The sequence below is a fragment of the Herpailurus yagouaroundi genome, unplaced genomic scaffold (assembly GCF_014898765.1).
Source record: "Herpailurus yagouaroundi ecotype Mexico unplaced genomic scaffold, PumYag 202, whole genome shotgun sequence".
Lineage (NCBI taxonomy): Eukaryota > Metazoa > Chordata > Mammalia > Carnivora > Felidae > Herpailurus > Herpailurus yagouaroundi.
Window position 1 is genome coordinate 11747503 of NW_024412433.1, and position 19034 is coordinate 11766536.

A 19034-nucleotide genomic window follows, 5' to 3' on the forward strand; every position below is an offset into this window, starting at 1 on the left:
TGAATCCTGGGTATGCCACTTACTGCGTGTGTGACTTACTTGTAAAAGAAGTAATCATAATATTTAACTCAGGGTTACTGTGAAGGTTGCAGCTCTGTGTTAAGCCCTTAGCAGTGCTTAGCATATAGGTGGTCCTCTGGCAATGCTGCTCATTATAATTTCTAAAAAAAAAAAAAATTAGGTTTATTTATTTTTGAGAGAGAGAGAGAGAAGAGTGCAGACTGGGGAGGGGCAGGGAGAGAGGGAGACACAGAATCCGAAGCAGGCTCCAGGCTCTGAGATGTCAGCAGGGAGCCTGATGCGGGGCTTGAACCCATGAACTGTGAGATTATGACCTGAGCCGAAGTCAGACGCTCAACTGATGGAGTCACCCAAGTGCCCCTATACTTTCTTATGGTCGTGGTGTTGGTGACTATTGTGATGATGGCGAAGAGGAGGAGAAAGGAAAGCAGAAGAGGAGAAGGAGGGCTAAGAAGTGTGTGTGCGTGTGTGTGTGTGTGTGTGTGTGTGTGTGTGTGTGTGTGTGTGTAGTGGGGCAGGGGTTAGAGGGAACTGCAGCAACAGTGATAGCAGAAGGACCTGTCTTTCTGGTTGATAAACCCCAATGCCAGCCTTTTCCTAAGGTCTTCTCCAACTTATGTTAACTCTGTGATTCTTCACTAACTGAAGATTCTTCATCTCCCTCCATAATTTCTCTCTCCATGTTTTTTTTAAATATTTATTTATTTTGAGAGAGGGAGAATGACAGCAAGAGAGTGGGGGAAGGGCAGAGAGAGAAGGAGACAGGATCCCTCTGTCACGCCATCAGCGTAGAGCCAGATGTGGGGCTCAAGCTCATGAGCCATGAGATCGTGACCTGAGCCGAGATCTAGAGTCGGACACTCAACCAACTGAGCCACCCAGGCGCCCCTGTCCTTATGTTTAATAGGTACTTTGGGAGGGTCTGTCATAGCTTACTCCTCTTTTCTTTCCCCCAGATCTTTTTGCCTCTCCTGACCAATCTTGGCCTCTTCCTGAGTTTTGCCCGGGCTTCCAGTTCCCAATTTTCTAACCGTTCTCTGATATGTTGTGCATGGGAGCTCTTTTGCTCCTACAGGGTATTAGGAAGGAAGGAAACAAACGTTTTTTAAACTACTATCACATGTCAGGCACTGTGCTAGGCACTAGTGTAGACTCATGTAATTCTCTCAGGGATTAATTTCACGTGCTGAGAAGTCAGAAGCTCAGAGGAGTTATGTACTTGCTCAGGGTTACAAGGCTAAGTGGTCAAGATCTGAGCACAAGGCTTTCTAACTCCAGAGCCTGCTGTTATCCCTAACCGTGAGATGCATGGACCAGGAGAAGAAGGCAGATTGTCTCTGTGGAGGAGGGGAGAAGTCACCAAAGGCACACGTCAGCCTCACAGTACGGGTGGGCCCTGCCTGTTGGGATTATGGGGTGTTACTGCCAGAGCTCAACACAAAGGCAGTTCCCAGAGGTCTGAAAGGTCCAGAGAATTCAGATAGAGTCACCCGGCCCTGCCCAGAGGGGAAAATCACAGACCTAGAGAAACCTGGGGGATTAGTGTTTTTGACATGAGACATACATCATTTTGAGTCAAGAATGTCATTCTTAGCTTGGAGGTGAGGGCCCATCTGGTTTTGAAAATCCATTGTGTATTTTTGGAACATATATCACCTCCATGCGGTTCCCAAGCAGTGACATTATTATGGTTGTTGTCAACTTTTCTGTTGATATTGGGAGGAGTCTTCAAGGAGAAAATGATAATAAAAGCCTATGTTGGCAGAATAGTAGGTTAGCTGAGATAAAGTCCAGTTGGCTTTGGACTAACGAATTCAACTCCAAGGTCAACTGAGGACTCCATAGCACTCTTAAACAATTCAACTGAACCTGCAGGGAAGGCAAGGTGGGGGCGGGATTGGCCATAATCCAGCAGCATGCTGGTCAGGTTGGAACTCAGAGTCATTCTCAAGAATTTATTTGAGTAGTTCTCAAAGTTTTTCCGTGTTGCTTCTCAGAGAACATGAAGCTCCAACCACATTCCAGTGGTTCATGGACCACACAGATTCATGACCTGCTTTATAAGACTTGTGATACTTACTTGTTGAGATGGATTGTTTTTGCTAAAAAGCTCAAACCAACCTGAACTCTTTCAACGTCTGCAGGTAGAGTCAACCCAAGAATATGGGATTTTCTAAATACCAAAACCAAATAAGCAGCTTATATGTTGGGGAAAGGTTGAGTCATCTCTTAACATGGGAAGTGTAAGCCTTGAAAGAAGATGTCCGGCCACTGAGGTGGACACAGCATTGTCATTCTTTTTCTGGGAACACTTTTCTATCCTTCGAGGCCCTTTTCTTACTTGTTTGCAAAGATGAGCCTTTAGGAATTCTATTTTGGAAAGATAAAGGTATATACAAATAGGTGTTCAGACTATCAGAAAAATTTCACCTTGGAGAGTCTTCAGATAGTTCAGTGTCAGAAGGTCAAAAGAAAGAACGTGTAGATATTAAGTTAATAGGAATTCATTTCACTGAAAGAACAAAAATATTATTATTTAAAAAAGCTCAAAGACTTAATGTTACTTTGGAAAAGAAAAGACATCATACTTATATTACCTTTTTGTGACTGGAAGATTCTGATACTCAGTCTCCTGCTATCCGGTCCTGTAATCTTGACCATTCCCTGCTCCCATCCCCCGGTCGATGAGAACCCAAGCAGGGTGTATTTCTTTTCAAGATTGGGTTGCAGAGAAAACAAATTCCCCGTAGTAGAAATAATGATTTAGAAGGTCTCAGATCTTGTTCCCAGACATAGCATTTGGAAAACATCGAGCAAAGACTCATGAGGAGTCCCAGGGGAATTGGAGTCCAGGAACGTTCATAAAGGAGTGAAAAAAAAAAAAATCAGCCCAGGGAGTTGGAAAAAGAGAAGCTAATGATATTTGCTGTATAAGTTAGAGCTTACTGAAATAAATACAGGCTGGGAAAGAGCCTGTGGACCTTACTTTGGTTGTTGAACGAGGCTGATGTTCAGAGATCCAGGATCTTTGGGGGAGATCTTCTGGGGGATCCTCTGGGGGAACCTCCAAGAGAGCTTCCTGTTGGGGTGTCCAGCCTTGGGACCAGCTATGGGGGCAGAGCAATGCTTTTCATCAGACTTGGCTGGACAGGTCAGTTTGCTCAGATAAAGGGAATAATAGACTATAAGCCTGCATCAGAAATGGGGCAGCTCTTGGGAATGAGCTAGTCTTTCATTCTCTGATGGACCGTCAGTCTTTCTCTTTTCACATTTTCCTTTCTTAAAACCCCAATTTTTTATGATTACTGAGGATATGTTTCCTCTAAATTCAGGCTTGTGCTTCTCCTAGACCTGTTTCAGCCTTCGAATGTCTGACTCTCCTTCGGGGCTTCTTCCTCCCCCAGCCCCTTTCTTCTCTTTCCTAAGTCCTGTCTCTGAGAGGAGCCATCCAGTTTGCAGTATCCCCGGCCCTGAGCCAGAGCTCTAGGTCAAGCTCTGGGTTGGGCTGCCTCTAGGTCAGGTGGTTATCTTCCTCCACCACGTGGCTGGCTGATGAAAATCTGGAAATCTGGCTGCACCCTCACTTAGCTGGGCTGAAGGCGGGACCTGAGTGGGCCCTGACACAGCAGCCCCTGGAGAATGCTCCCTTCCTGAGAATAACAGTTGACAAACTAAAGCATGTCCTTTGAAAGGTGCAGAACCTTGGCAGAAGTTTCCTAGGTAGGCAATCTCCCAAAGCAGCTGTTTGCATTGTTTGCATATGTCTTGGTGGCATAGGCGTAGCGCTTTGGGTTGCAAAGCTTTTTTTTTTTTTTTTTTTTTTTTTTGCTAATAATGATAGACTCCATTGGAAACTCCCTGCCTTGGCCAGTCCTATGTGATGACAGCCATGTATTTCTGAGAAGGTAGGTTACAAGGAACACTGTTCTGAGCGAGAGAGTATTTTTGTTTTGTTGTCTGGTGCAGTCAGAAGCTCGGTTGAGACAAAAGTTTTTATGCTCTTAACACAGGCAGTTGCAACGAAGAAACTCCTCTCGGATTGCTGTGGATTACCTGTGTGACTGCGTTTTGACAACACCGATGCTCACGGTGCAAGCTGATCGTCACATGGGCCCTGAGCATCACGTGCTCAGCTGTTGTGGCGACTTAGTTAGGAGAACAGTTATAAATTCTCCACGACTTGTTCATGGCTAGTTTTGGGCTCGACAGACGTGTGGGATTCAACACGTGCTCATCCAAGGCTTGCTCTGGGTCAAACAGTGAACAAGGCAGTTTTTTACCACTGGCAGCTCCTGGAGAGCAGAGGTCTTCAAGCTGAGGTACATACGCCCTTGGGAGACAGAATGATTCCTAAGAGTTGTGCAGTCAGCTTGGAAGATGAAGTCAAGGAATCAACTTGCAGATTCTCAACTGCTATCATATTCTTTCTTAGAATTGTTCTGTCTGAAGATGGGTCTTTGCTTCATGTTCTCACCACCACCTTTTACAGTTTTTCCTTTTGCTGGTTTTCACCAGAGAAGCATACCCCTCTGCCCCCACCCACCCTGCTTTGCCCCCCCGAAGGCAAGATCTGTTTGTGAGGCAGACGCTGGGCAGCATAAATGCAGGTGCTGAGAACAGAGAACATTCCACCTTTTGGGTTCCATATCCCTGGGCCAGGTGGTTTCTAGTAAGACTTATCAGGTGGTAGATCACTCAAAATGATTCTTGATGATAAATTCTATATTGCTTTTGGCATACAATTTAGGAGAAGTTCAAAGAACTGCATGACATTTATAGAAGAAATTCCTTCCATTCACAAAGTCTTGTTTCTGTGAATAGATTTATTAGAATTCAAAGTTTTTAGAAATTATAATGGAAGGAGTACTGTTGCTTGACCCACCTCATTTCTTGACCAGATCTCATTTGTTGATCTGGGCTAAATAAACTATTTGAGAAACCGAAATCCCCAATTCATTCATTGCCGAGTACATTTCCAGTAAAATTTCATTTGTAATGTGTTCAATAATTGTTTATCAAAATTTTAATTTATTTGGTTTTGGTGGATTATATACCACTTATCATCATAATGATAAACACATTGAGGCAAAAACATTTATGACTTAGAGATTTGTGATCATAGGAAATAAAAAAAATAATTTATATACATATTTTTGTCACAGAGAAGCATAGTAAGGTAATCTATATAAGAATTTTCAAGTATAAAAATACGCTGCACTAGGATATACATGGGGGATGAATTGGAAATATTAGTTCAAGAATGAAAATGAGGTAAAATTTCTATCTGGCTAAGAACTTGTTGTGCACATATTTTAAGCTGATGGTGGCAAGAACCATCCTTAGAATGATTATGATGGTCCATTGGCTATGTCAGAGTAGGGCTGCAACTCATTTTGTTTTATAAGTCACCATGTACAACGTTCCAAATTATACTCTTAGCACCTTTAAAGAGAAGATGAAAGTGTTTAGATATTAACTCGTAAAAAATGAAAAGGGGGTATGTGTAACTTAAAAAACATTCTTAGGGGGAGTGTCAGGGCAGACATCTGCAGACTGCTATGCTTAGGTGTCAAATGGCAGAAGGGATCTGTACTGGAGTCAAAACCCCCCAGGTCTACCATTTATTAGCTCTGTGAATTTGCACCAGTTACTTAAACTGACCCAAGCTGGTTTTCCTTCACAACTGAACTAATACTTTCCTTACTGAATTGTGGTGAAGGAAGTGATTTGATGTGCCCAGCACTCTTAGCAGAAGGTCCAAGGTGTAATTAGTGTCCATGCCTCTCCACTTCTCCCAAGGCTGTAACGATCCCTCTTTCCATGGCCCTCTTTCTTCCTTTCTCCATCACCTCATGTGTATTCAAAGTTGGCCTTATCTTACATTCTCTGTTAAATACATTTGATTAGCCCAAAGTATATTCTGTAAATTCATTCATCCGATGAATATATATTAAGCGCCAACTCTATTCCAGGCACGATTATGGCCCTGGGGATAACTGTGAATTAAGAGACAAAATCCCTATTGTCACAGAGCTTACTAAGTGCATGGTGATGAGGGTGCATTGGCTGCTCCCAATTAGCGATGTCCTTTCACTAGTGGGAGGCCAGTTGGATTTCTGCGGATTGGCCCATCTGTCCATCCACCCAACCAGCCAGCCATCTGGTCAGTCAGTTACAAAATGTATTGAGAAACTCCTAAGTGTTAGGACCATGATCAGGCATTCTTGTCTGAAAGTGACTGCAAAAACACTCTATTTTAATAAAATCCTTGTTTGTACGCCCTTTATCACAATATGCGTAGAGATTAATGCATGATGTATCTATTTTGTGGTTAAATGTAAATATCCCTGGTTTTCTTTAATTTTTTGACTATTTCTTATCTGTTTAATGAGTACCTTTTTTTTTTTAACGTTTATTCATTTTTGAGAGACAGAGAGAGAGAGAGAGAGCGAGCATGGGCGGGGGAGGGGCAGAGAGAGGGAGACACAGAATCTGAAGCAGCCTCCAGACTTGGAGCTGTCAGCACAGAGCCTGATGCGGGACTCCCACTCATGAACCGTGAGATCATGACCTGAGCCAAAGTCAGATGCTTGACCGACTGAGCCACCCAGGTGCCCCAATTGAGTACCTTTTGAATGATTCAAACCAATTTGTGTATTCCTTCTAAATCAATAATTTGTTTTATTGAGATTTTCTTCCAGTATGCAGCTAAAAAAACATATTTAAAATGATCAATGTGGAGGGATGCCTGGGTGGCTCAGTTGGTTAAGCATCTTATTTCAGTTCAGATCATGATCTCGAGGTCTGTGAGTTCAAGGCTTGTGTCGGGCTCTGTGCTGACAGCTTGGAGCCTGGAGCCTATTTCAGATTCTGTGTGTCTCTCTCTCTGTCCCTCCCCAACTCATGCTCTGTCTCTCTCACTTTCAAAAATAAATAAACAAAAAAAATAAAAAATAAAAAAAACATTGTTTTGAATGATGGATTTGGGGATGGGAAATGATCCGGTCCCTCAAAGTGATTCTTTTTCTACCTGACTTTCAAACTGTATCAAGGAATGTTGTTCTACCACTTACATGGGGAACTAGTATTCCATAAACACAGCATTGAATTAGTTTATCCAGATTTTATCCAGAAATCAAAAAATTTCCATTTGAAGACATTTCAATATCAAGACATTCCTTTAGGCCAGGTCTTTTTATATAATATCTATACCTTTTTTAATCAAAGATATAGAATTTTTTGAATCCTATGTTTTCTCTTTTTTTTGAGATAAAATTCACAAAATAAAGTCACTGAATTATTTTAAAGTTCATAATTCAGTGTTTTTTAGTATAGTCATGTGCAACCAGCACCACTATCTAATTCCAGAACATTCCATAGTCTCAAGAAGAAACTTCCCAATTCTCTCCTCCAACCCCTGACAATTACTACTCTACTTTCTGTCTCCGTGGAGTTGCCTATTCTGGTTATTTCATAGACATGAAATCATACTATATGTGTCTTTCCCGTAACATGATGTTTTCAAGGTTCATCTATGTATCAGTCCTTCATTCCTTTTTATGGCCAAATCTCTTGTGTGGAAGTAGCACATTTTGCTTATCCATTCATCAGTTGATGGGCGTTTTGCTTGTTTGCACTTTTTGTCTATTATGAATATTTATGTACAAGTTTATGCATGAATATAGTGTCAATTCTCTTGGTTATAACTGGGAGTGGAATTGCTGGGTCTTATGGTAATTCTGCATTTAACTTTTTGAGGAACCATCAAAGTGTTTTCCACAACTATGGAAACCATTTAACATAAAAATATTTTCGTATGTGTTTGCTGTGTGCGTGAAAAGTATATGTTTCTATACTAAAGGGTCCCCTTCCTAGTTCCAAAAAGTAAAAAAATGCACTTAAGTGAATTTTAACTTGGATTTTCAAGGGCAAATGTTAAATAGGAGAAAATGCCACTTAACAAAATGAAGCAATAATTTTTATACAAGCATTATATACATCTATATTTCATTTCTCAAAAATATATTTATGACACAAATAACTGGAGAGTGTTTTTATTTCTAAGAACAAAAATTGGTATTTATTCAGTTTTATTACCACTAAGATTGTTTTGTCAAAAAAAGTTGAACTCCCCCCTTAGAAAATATTTCCATTGCTGTGAATAATGAAAGTAATTATTTTCAACATTATAAAGAATATTGTGTTTTAAGAGATGTATCTATATTTAACATATAAAAACTTTAAACCTAGGACATAGCACCCCACTTACAAGTGAGAGTCTTCTGGAAGAGAAGAGAAACCTGACAGAATTTTTTTTAAGTACCAAGACTTGACTGTGAAGTAATCCAGGCACATGGCGTCAATAAAGTGCTCATTCAGGTGGATCAAGCCATTGGCCACAGATCCCTGGTGAGTGTCCTCCGTGTGATAACTTGCTTATATTTAATAATTTCTCCTAAATTTGGTTTTACAGTTATGAATTGTCTGAACGTTTCATGTGTCAAGAGGCCAAAGTGTTCCAGAATCCTATCTATTATGCCTGCTATTTTGTGATTCATTTTTATTAAACACCAGTTCTCTCTACTCTCCCTGAATTACACCCACATCATCGCCAATGGGAAAGACATTCATCTAAAGGCTGCAGATTCTTGTCCTCTTACTAGGTTTTAGGTATCCACATCCTAATCCCTGGATCCTGATAATATGGTCTGTTCCAGGTGATGGGGATTTATGTTTGTAGATAACATTAAACTTGCTAATCAGCTGACTTTAGGGAGCTTATTCTGGATTATCTGAGTGGGTCCGGTGTAATCACAAGGGTCCTTAGAAGTGAAAGAGGGAAGCAGGAGGGTGAGGGGCAAAGGAGATGTGACAATGGAAACAGGTCACAGGGATGAGACTGACGTGACCAGCCATTGCTGGCTCTGAAGACGGAAAGGAGACCAGGGGCCAAGGAATGCAGGCAGCCTCCAGAATCTGGAAAATACAAGGACACTGAATCTCCCCCAGAGCCTCCAGAAGGAACACAGCCCTGCCCCCACTTTGATTTTCAACAGTGAGACCCATGTTGGAGTCTCCATGTATGGAGACATAACAAATTCCTGTTGGTTTTAAGCCACCAAGTTTTTGGTAATGTGTTATGGGGCTGGTAGGAAACTAACATGCTATTGTCAGAAGGGACCAAAAAAGACATTGGGAGTTAAGACAGCAACGTCTTAAATAGTGAAAAGTAAGAAAAGTTTTGAGGCCGATGAATATGTATGCATGAGAGAGTGGTAGGAAGAATGGATTTGTTTCAGGACTACAGGAGAATCTAACTTATTTGGAGTGGATGGGGAGGAAACTGCAACATAGTCTTAATTTTAATGGTTTTTTAAAAGAAAAAAAGAACTGCCTTTTTTTCAATACACACAGCAGCAGGAGGAACTATCAGAGGACAGGGCGAAGGAAGGACAAGAGAGATTGAGCACTGACCCGGACATCATCCGTCCTTGCCCCCTTCCAGCAAGCTTTTGAGGACATTGCCCAACATTTCTGGGTCAGTTTGCTTTTGTGCAAAATGTGGAAAAAACATGCCCCGACTACGGTGTTTTTTTTTTTTTTTTTTTTTTTTTTTTAAGTTTCTTTATTTTTGACAGAGACAGAGTGTGAGCAGGAGTTGGGGAGGGGCAGAGAGAGAGAGGGAGACAGAGAATCCTAAGCGGTCTCCAGGCTCTGAGCTGTCCGCACAGAGCTTGATGTGGGCCTCAAACCCATGAACTGTGAGATCATGACCTGAGCCGAAGTCGGATGCTCAACCGACTGAGCCACCCAGGCATCCCCATCCCTAACTACAGTTTTAATGAGACTATATATATGGGGATGGCCAAAACCAGTATGGGATGTAACATGTACTTATTTACAAATATCCAAAGTGATAAGGGCCCAATTAGCAAACGGTAGTTATAAATACTTGACTTAAAACATTTTATCCCATGTTTAACACTCTTTCAACTTTTTGTTCTCTTAATTACTTAGATACTTCACTGAAATGCCAACCTTACCTTTGTTGGCATTGTCATGAACTCCAACAGCAGGGTTGGGGAGAAGGAAGACCTCAGTGGGGTAGCCAGTAAGCATGGGCTCGGCCTGCCGCAGTCCCCAATCTCCTAGTCTGGGTCTCGTCCAGAGGCACGACTCTGCAGCTTTCTATAATGTTTCTCAGCATTTTAGCATGAGAGGGGGACAGTGTGGAAAAAGAAGGCTCACTTAGGACGTGGGTTTCAGACAGAAGACTCTACTTAGAAAAAAGGACAGAGCTGGCAGGGAAATCACAGCCTGAGTCTGGCTGGACCGCAGCTCTCCTCTCATCCCTGGGAATGATGTGACCTGAGTCCCCAAATCCATCAGAGCTGTTTAAGAATTAAATGACATGATGAATATGAAAGCTCTTTGACCAATATAAGCCCAAGGCAGATGTATGTGAATGTTTAGTGGTTGTCACAGTCAGACTGGGCTCCTGGAATAATACCATACCAGGGGGTTTACAAAGAACAGAAATTTATTTCTCCCAGTTCTGGAGGCTGGCAGTCTGAGATCAGGGTGCCAGTGCAGTGGGTTCTGGTGAGAGCGTCTTCCAGGTTGCAGACTGCCAACATCTTGGTTTGTCCTCACATGGTGGAAAGAGGGGGAGAGAGAGCTCTCTGGGGTCCCTGTATAAAGGGCACTAATCCCATTCATAAGGACTCCACTCTTGTGACCTAATCACCTCCCAAAGGCATTACCTTCTACTATCATTCTAAAGGGTGAAGATTTCAACTCATAAATTTGTGGGCAGTGGGGGGCAGAGAGATGCTACAAACATTTGGTCCATAACAATGGTCTTTTATGGTTGTATCTCTTCTCTGTTAAAGTTTGTTTATAGTTATGATGTTATCCCCAGTGGATTTCTGCCTCGCTTACAAGACCCTGAACCACTTAACTCTTCCCTAGCTGATTCATATTATTTTCCTTCCTTTCCAAATCATCTCCCCAGTCCATTAGATTTTCTTCCCTCCTCCCTCCTTCCAGTTGGTTCCACTTAATGGCATCCAGGATACACTGAGCTGCCTCCTTCCCTCACTCATCTACATTTCATTCAGAGAGTCGTCTCCATTCCCTCATCTACCCATCCAGTCTCACCTTCAGAGTGTCCCCAGGGTACCCAGCCCAGTGAGGACCCCACTAAAGGGGTGTGAGTACTTCTTGACTGAATAGCAAGAAGGAAGATAATGATGACAAGCAGAGAGAGAGTAACATTTATCTTGTCACTGATAACAGTGGCCTATTAGAAAAAAAAAAAAAAGCCTGGAATTTCTTCTTTTGTTCTTTCTCTTTTTAGTTTGTTTTGCATGAAAATGAACAGTTTATGTTTATCTGCATTTTTGCTGTTTCGTAGGTTGCTTATACTTATCCTGTTTTCTGTACAACACATATATGCGGTAAGTACATTAATTAGCTCTGATTGCATGCAATATTCTTGTTATAAGCCTTTTTGTCTGTGGGACTCAGTTTTCTCATCTGTAAAATGAAAGGCTGGACTAGGTGAACTCTAAGGTTTCTTTTCCACACTCAAAACTGCTTACCAAATTGCCCAGGTATTGGGGATTTCTTCATTTTATAACATTACCCTGTGTTAAAATCTTTTTTTGAAGGGGGGCTGGAAGCGGCTGGCCTACTTCAAGATTAAATCAAGACATACAAGATTACATGTGAACATTTTAACTCTGGAGAAGGATAAACCTAGAATATTCTGTAATAAGATCTCTGTCTTCTGCTTCCCACTGAGGAATCTGAGTTATTAAACCCAACCCCAGACATTTCTGGGAAATCACACTATGGACTGCCAGTAACTCAGATCTTGAGATAACTGAACGGGTTAAGTCACCCTAGTGAGCACGTCCCCATCTGCCATCCTCTCTGGCTTGGATTTACCCAATCCAGTTTCTGTTATTTCAGTTAACATGGGTCTTTTCAAGGCAAATCAAAATAGAAAGTTGCTTTCTGTTCTCCTTTTCCTACTGGTCAGGACCAGAGAGGAATCAGAAGCTCTCCCCAAGTAGGATGATATGCCGTGTACCACTTAGTCCCATGCATTTGAGAGCATCATCTGAAGTAAGAATGGAAACACACTGAGATATGTGTCTGGATTTCTTTTTACTTGATTTCTCTAAGTTTATTTTTGTATTATATTCTCTCCCCCCCCCCCCACCGCCCCATTAGAAGAGCCTACAGAGTCTTAAATTTCACTTCCTTTGTTTCTTATGTTCCATACGTGGGAAAAAAAATTCTTGAAACAAAGACTCATCTAGCCTGGACCCTCCTATCAGGTTGTGCTATGCAGAGATATTAGAGATTTCACACCAAAGTTGCGATATTATAGTTGTCTTTTAAAGATACTGATATAAATTGATGCAAAAGTTATGGGAGGCAATTTGGCATTATCCTTCAGAATTTCAAATGTCTAATCCTGTTGACCCAGGAAGTTTCCTTTTGGGAATTTATTATATATGTTTATACTGACTTGCGCATAAAGAAAACACACAAAAATATTGTAGTGTTTAGTAACGAAGGGAGGTAGCTAATGGCCCATCAAGAAGGACAGATTAAACAAGTACTTCATGTGAGGAAGAGCGATTCTATTAACTTGGAATGACTTTGAAGGCATCTAAGTGAAGGCAGCAAGGTACAGAGAAATATACCATTTGGGTAAAAATAAAACAACATTCAAATCACCAAAAAGTGTGTGTGTGGGTGGGTGTGCGTGCGCGTGTGTGTATGTGAGTGTGTGCATATGTGTTCCTGGTGTGAAAGTGCTCATAACTACCCAGAAACAGATTGAGGAGAGTGATTGCCTCTAGGTGAGGGAATGGGAGGGCCTGGGCTGGAAAAGAAAATTTCTTTCCCCATTATACTCTTTTGCCCTGTTTGAATTTTTTATCATATGCAAATGTTGTTTTTGAAAAAAGAAAATAGAGGTATGCATGTAGGACCAGTTATTAATCTAGAAATTAATAACGTACCTCATAAACATTTTATTCAACATACGTTTGTTTAAAAAATATCTGGGCTAAAACAGGAACTTTTCTTTTTTTTTCCTCTTTGAAGAATGACATTAGTTTTGGAGAACATCAGTGTATTCCGGTGAATATGGTTTCTACTTTGAATGTTGCCTTGGTGTGAGCCATAGTATTTATCTTTTTCAAATGGGTTCATACAGTCTGTTTTTGTGGCACATATTTTCCCTCTATGAATGCCTCCCCTAAAGTGGTATTTATTGGGCTATATCTAACGTACAAAAACTTCTTAGAGCCTAAAATTACCTCTTGCTTTTTTCTTTTATCAGTACCAAAGCTTTACATGTGACTATTTCTGTTTTTTTTTTTAATTAGAATCTGTTAATTTATTTTACACCAATTCTTTCCTGAAATGTAATTTTCAGATGCTACAAACATCTCTGTGATGGTTGGCACAATTAAGAAAAAAAAAAAAACAATAAAAGAACAAACTTGTCTTTATTATCAAGCCAGCTAATCAACTGACCTTCTTTCTCTGGTTGTTTTGATATTTCACTGAACACATAGTAATGAGTCCCAACCTTAAATGAACCCAAGGATTCAGACCAGTTGCTTTAAAGTGTTTTCATGATGTCCTGGACCTGGGCATTTAACCTTTTTTTTTTTTTTTTCGTCACTTTATCAGAGTTTTGAACTTGATGGTTCTGCATTCATAGATAACAATGTGACTCAAAACTCAAGAGGCTTCTATTTTGGAAACTTCAAATACAGTTTTTTTTAACTTAACTCTTGTAAAGGTTCACATTCTTATATACTTTCAATGACTCTAAAGAATTTTGTTTATAAAAATGTCTTTTTTTATTAATGCTTAATTTAAAGATTTTTCTTTTGGGATGTGTCTGAGCATATTTTTTTTTTCTAGAAAAAAGAGGTCTAAGTTGTGTGACTGAAAAATAAATACATTCGGGATAGATCCTTTTTCCTCCCATACACATACTCATATATATGTGTATGATTACACATGTGTGTATTCATATGTACACCTACTTGTATGTCCTTCCATACATACTTATGTACATTGGTGTGTAGGTATACATATTTGTTTTCCAACTGAACTGTGAGTATTGGTTCAAATGTTGTATGTTTCCCCATTATGCTTTGGTGTAAAGACTCACGTTTATAGCCTTGAATGTAAAAGATCTATCAGTCATAGAAATGTGTGGGTAATATATAAGTGTTACAGTGAGGGCTGGACCAGGCGAGATCATGAACTAGGCGAAGTATATCCCTGGTGCCTTTCTGATATTCCTGTCCACACTCTCAGCTCGTAGCATCTAGAGCTGTTTTTGCCACTAGTTCTTCCCAACCCACCGCCCCAGGCTCTGAAGGAATGGTCAGTGTTCATTGTCATTGTCACTGCAGGTGCATCATGGTGGCTGTTTTGTTGTTAAGGGATCTACTTATAGAAACAGTTATTCTGGGATTATGCTTTTGTATTGAAGTGACAGATGACTCTGGATATAGACAATGAGGATTTGTGAGAACAAGGGCCTGATTCTTCCTAAAGAGCGCGTGTGTGTGTGCATGTGTGTGTGTGTGTGTGTGTGTGTGGTATGTGTGTGGTGTGTGTGTGTGTGTGTGTGTGTGTGTGTGTGTGTGTGTTTGGAAGAAGCATGAAAGTTAAGAAAACATGTGAGTGTGGAGAAACTCTCTAAAGAGAATGTTGGAGAGAGGTTAGCGAGAAGTGGGGAAGGGCTCACCTTGTTCAAGTTCAGGAGCTTTCTGCTTGAGAGACACATTAGAAGAACCATCTTGGAGTTTTAGCAGTTTGCAGGAAACAGTTTTCGTGTGAAAATCCAAGGCTGTGACGGGAGCAGTGACCAGGAAGGACTTGGTGGTGCTGGAGGGGAAGCAAGAGCGTCCTGAAAAGCAGCCAAGTTTATAATTGAAGTGAGACACCATTGTGTCCTTACAGTTTTCCTAATCATATAGTTTACACTCTAAGATCGTTCACAACTTAGTAAATGAAGTCTTGCCAGGAGAAGGACATCACAGAAGATTCTTGCTAAAAAAAAAAAGTGGCCTCAGAAGGGAGCTTTTTTCAATGCCAGCTCACATAAACTTTTATTTTTCTCACACAATCGTCAGCACTCTTATCGAGCCACAATGGAAGTTCTTTGTCTTTTTATGTATCAACATGAGAGTTTTCTTTTCGAGGTTTCCAAGGTAAAGGTATACTGTGGAATTCCCATGAGTTAGGTAAACCGAGATGCTTGTTGTAAGTTAAATATCATGTACGCAGCTAAGCAAGGAATACCAGTTTACTAAACCAGATGCTTCACTTTCCAGAGTGCAAAGAAGTTTATTGGGCCTTGCGGAGGAAGAGATTGCTCAGTTTGCCAGTGCTTTCCTGAAAAAGGGTCTCGGGTAAGTGATGTAAAAATCAGTATGGGCAGTGGGAGGAAGAAATGAGGAGTTACTCATCAACGGGCATAAAGTTTTGGTGATGCAAGATGGGTTAGCTCTAGAGATCTGCTGTAGGATGTCTACCTAGAGTCAACAATAATGTCATATTCACTGAAACGTTGGTTGGGAGCGGGGGCACCTGGGTGGCTCAGTCGGTTAAGCGCCCAACTTCGGTCAGTCAGATTCTGTGTCCCCCTCTCTCTCTGCCCCTCACCCTCTCTCTCTCTCTCTCTCTCTCTCTCTCTCTCTCAAAAACAAACATTAAAACATATTTTAAAAAATTGGTTGGGAGAGCAGATCTCATATTAAGTGTCCTTACCACAGTAAAATGTTAGGAAAAAAGTCAACATGGGCAGCATGTTGAAATTTGAGCCATTGTGAATACTTAAAGTTAAGTAGTCCCAGATTCTTAGCATGTTCTGATAATTGTCAATGTTTCTGTTTTACAGTGAAAGTTATGTACATTCTGATAAGCCATCCCAGTTTTATTACACTAGGCATCAAGCTTAGAAGTGCAAGCTGTGATTTACCCAGTGTTTCATACCACGCTAATCTTGTGAACTGCCTTATGCAAAAAGGGTCCTGTGCCAAATGGTACATGCTAGGTCGCCATCTTGAAACTCAGGTTGCATATCAGCATTTTTTTTTTAATGTTTATTTATTTTTGAGAGAGAGCAAGACACAGAGTGAAGCAGGGGAGGGGCAGAGAGAGAGAGAGAGAGAGAGAGAGAGGGAATCCTAAGCAGGCTTTAGGTTGTGAGCTGTCAGCACAGAGCCCAACGCAGGTCTTGAACCCACAAACCGTGAAATCATGACCTGAGCCAAAGTCATGAGCCAGGTGCCCCAACATATAAACATTTTAAAGGCTCTGAGAAGTAGTGTAGTGAGGCGGGGGAAACCTGGTTTAAACTTATCTAAAGTGGTATATCCAGACATTGGACTACAAAACTCTTTTTGGGATAGCACCTATTGAAGTCACATGGGCATAGTGTTCTGTATGCATCTATTGTGCATGGCTGCATTTCTTGTGTGCTTCTTACGTGCCGCACACCATCTGTGTTCCCCAAACGCTTTAGGTCCCTGACTCCTCATGACTACTCTCTTACTATCTCAGCGTGCTGACTTTGCAAGGCAGAAGATCAAAGCTCAGAGAGGTGTAGCCTGTTACTCAAGTCCACCCAGGACGGGGCTCTGGGTGACTACACTACGTTCTCTGTCCCCGCAAGGCACAAGAGCCCTCTTGGCTACTGTAGGAGGGTCACTTGAACATTTATGGACCTCTGTCTCCCTTATATTCTGATAGCAGCAGCTGGCGGCCCACCCGCTCATTTGTGCTGGCGTAGTAGATCAAACAATTCTTTGGATTAAAAATACTCCTGCCATCTTACAAGAAAAGAGAAACTTGCTTTAGAAACTTTGGACAGTTTTTGAGTCAGATCAGTGATTCTGTTGCAACATGTTCCCATCGATTCTATAGGGAGTAATGCTCAAAAAGCACAGTTCAGGGATGACCAGTCTACAAGGAGGCAAGACCTCTCCTGAGGGAAGGGGCCATATATTTCTCCCATAGCTTTGCTTTCTCTCTGCACGATACGTGTGCAATATGTAAGGGGCTCCTGTGTTGAGCTCTCTTCCTGAAACCAGCTAACTTTCAGAGCATGAATTATGGCAAATCCCCTCCTGCTTAAACTGCATTGTTTCTTTAATACTTCAAAAACTTTGGAGCTCAGAATTTATCTTAAGGTTTTTCTTTTCCTTTAAAAAATTTTTTTTAAACTGCTTTTTAAGTTTGTTTATTTTGAGAGAGAGAGTGCAAGCAGGGTAGAGGCTGAGAAAGAGAGAGAGGAGAATAAGGATCCCAAGCGGGCTCTGCACTGTCAGGACAGAGCCTGATGCGGGGCTCAAATTCATGAACCTTGAGATCATGACCTGAGCCAAAGGCAGACGCTTAACCAACTGAGGCACCCAGGCGCCCCTATCTTGAGATTTGTCAAGCTGCTTTCATGACATGATTCAAAAAAAGAGGTGCTAACTTCTAGTTATAAAATAAGTAAGTCCCGGGAATATACTGTACAGCATGATGAGTATAGTACATAATACTATCTGGTCTATTTGAAGGTTATTGTGAGTAGATCTTAAGAGTTATCATCACAAGGGGGAAAAAAAGTTACTGTGTGAGGACAGATGCTAACTAAACTTATCGTGGTGATCACTTTGCAATCTATACACATATCAAATTATGAAACTAATATAACGTTTATATGTCAGTTACATCTCAATAAAAATTCTTTTAAAAAGTAAAGACACTAAAACCTAGCAATCTAAGAAGTGCCTTTTTCACGTATATGTATGCCTTATTCGGGGGTGGGGGGGAAAGTCTGGCTTTCCTGTGATTTAAAAAAAATTTATTTTAATGTTTATTTATTTTTGAGAGAGAGAGACAGACAGATAGAACATGAGCAGGGGAGGGGCAGAGAGAGAGGGAAACGCAGAATCTGAAACAGGCTCCAGGCTCTGAGCTTTCTGCACAGAACCAGACGGGGCCGAACCCACAAACCGTGAGATCATGACTTGAGCCAAAGTCAGATGCTTAACTGACTGAGCCGCTTAGGTGCCCCTCCTGTGATTTTTAATATAAACATACCAAGATTGTATAAATGAGAAAGAAATCAGTGCATCTAAATTTTAAGACCCTTTGAGTTTGAGACCCAAGAAAAATGGATCAGCTTCTTGAGAGGATGCTAATGGGGGCATCACAAAACAAATGGGAACAGTTGCTTGGATAAGGCTCTGATGTAAATAAGGCCGAGAATTGTTTTGGTCCGGACATCTGGCGAGGTCTAGAGACATTTGTTGGTTGTCACAACTGGATGGGGGGGGGTGCTACAGTATCTCGTGGGTACGGGCCAGGGATGCGGTTCGGCACCCCCAATGCACAGAACAGCCCCCACACCAAAAACTTACCTGTGCTGAGTGGACAAACCCTGCTCTCCTCCCACAACAGCTCTGTGAGGCTGATGGGGTTAATATTTTCATCTTTCAATACAAGGAGCCTGGATTTCCACGAGTTTTAATAACTCACTCGTATGTGGAAGAGGTGGAAACCCCACCCCGGTGTCTGACTTTGGTTTTAGCATTTGGCCTGTGATCACAAACATCGGTGCCTGCACACTCACATTCAAACACCAGACCGTCGTCATAACCTTGTGAACTCGGGCGGGTGCTTCGAGCTGCCCAAGCATTCGTTTCCTGGTATTTACACCACGAGTGCTTTCTCTTCTGTGTCCTCGGGTGTTCCACAATCACGAGCAATGCACCTTGCGTCTCCTAACACAGTCTCCAGTGCCGGGGGTGACGAGGGCTCAGGGGATAGACTGCACTCTGCAGTCTGGGTCCCTGTTGCTGGGTGGTCGGGCAGAACAGAACGCGGAGCGCTGGTCAACCCTTGCCCTTTCCGAGACAGATGGCTCCCACATGAAGGCTGCAAGTTGCTGGCAGCGACGTCCGGCTGGG

At 41.6% G+C, this 19034-nt stretch overlaps 1 protein-coding gene across 9 annotated transcripts in view; it reads left to right on the forward strand.

Moving 5' to 3' along the window:
• Nucleotides 1-19034, forward strand: part of COL4A4 (collagen type IV alpha 4 chain) — a 130605-nt gene that overhangs the window by 9812 nt on the left and 101759 nt on the right. For 7 of the 9 annotated variants that reach the window (XM_040450813.1, XM_040450819.1, XM_040450821.1 and 4 more), the window contains exons 3-5: nucleotides 8272-8430; nucleotides 11438-11480; nucleotides 15405-15482. In XM_040450813.1, the coding sequence (XP_040306747.1) occupies nucleotides 8375-8430; nucleotides 11438-11480; nucleotides 15405-15482 (177 nt within the window). In that variant the 5' untranslated portion in view covers nucleotides 8272-8374. Of the gene's footprint in view, nucleotides 1-3888; nucleotides 3927-4031; nucleotides 4341-8271; nucleotides 8431-11437; nucleotides 11481-15404; nucleotides 15483-19034 lie in introns of those variants that run through there. The other 2 variants (XM_040450817.1, XM_040450816.1) reach the window with 2 other exon arrangements.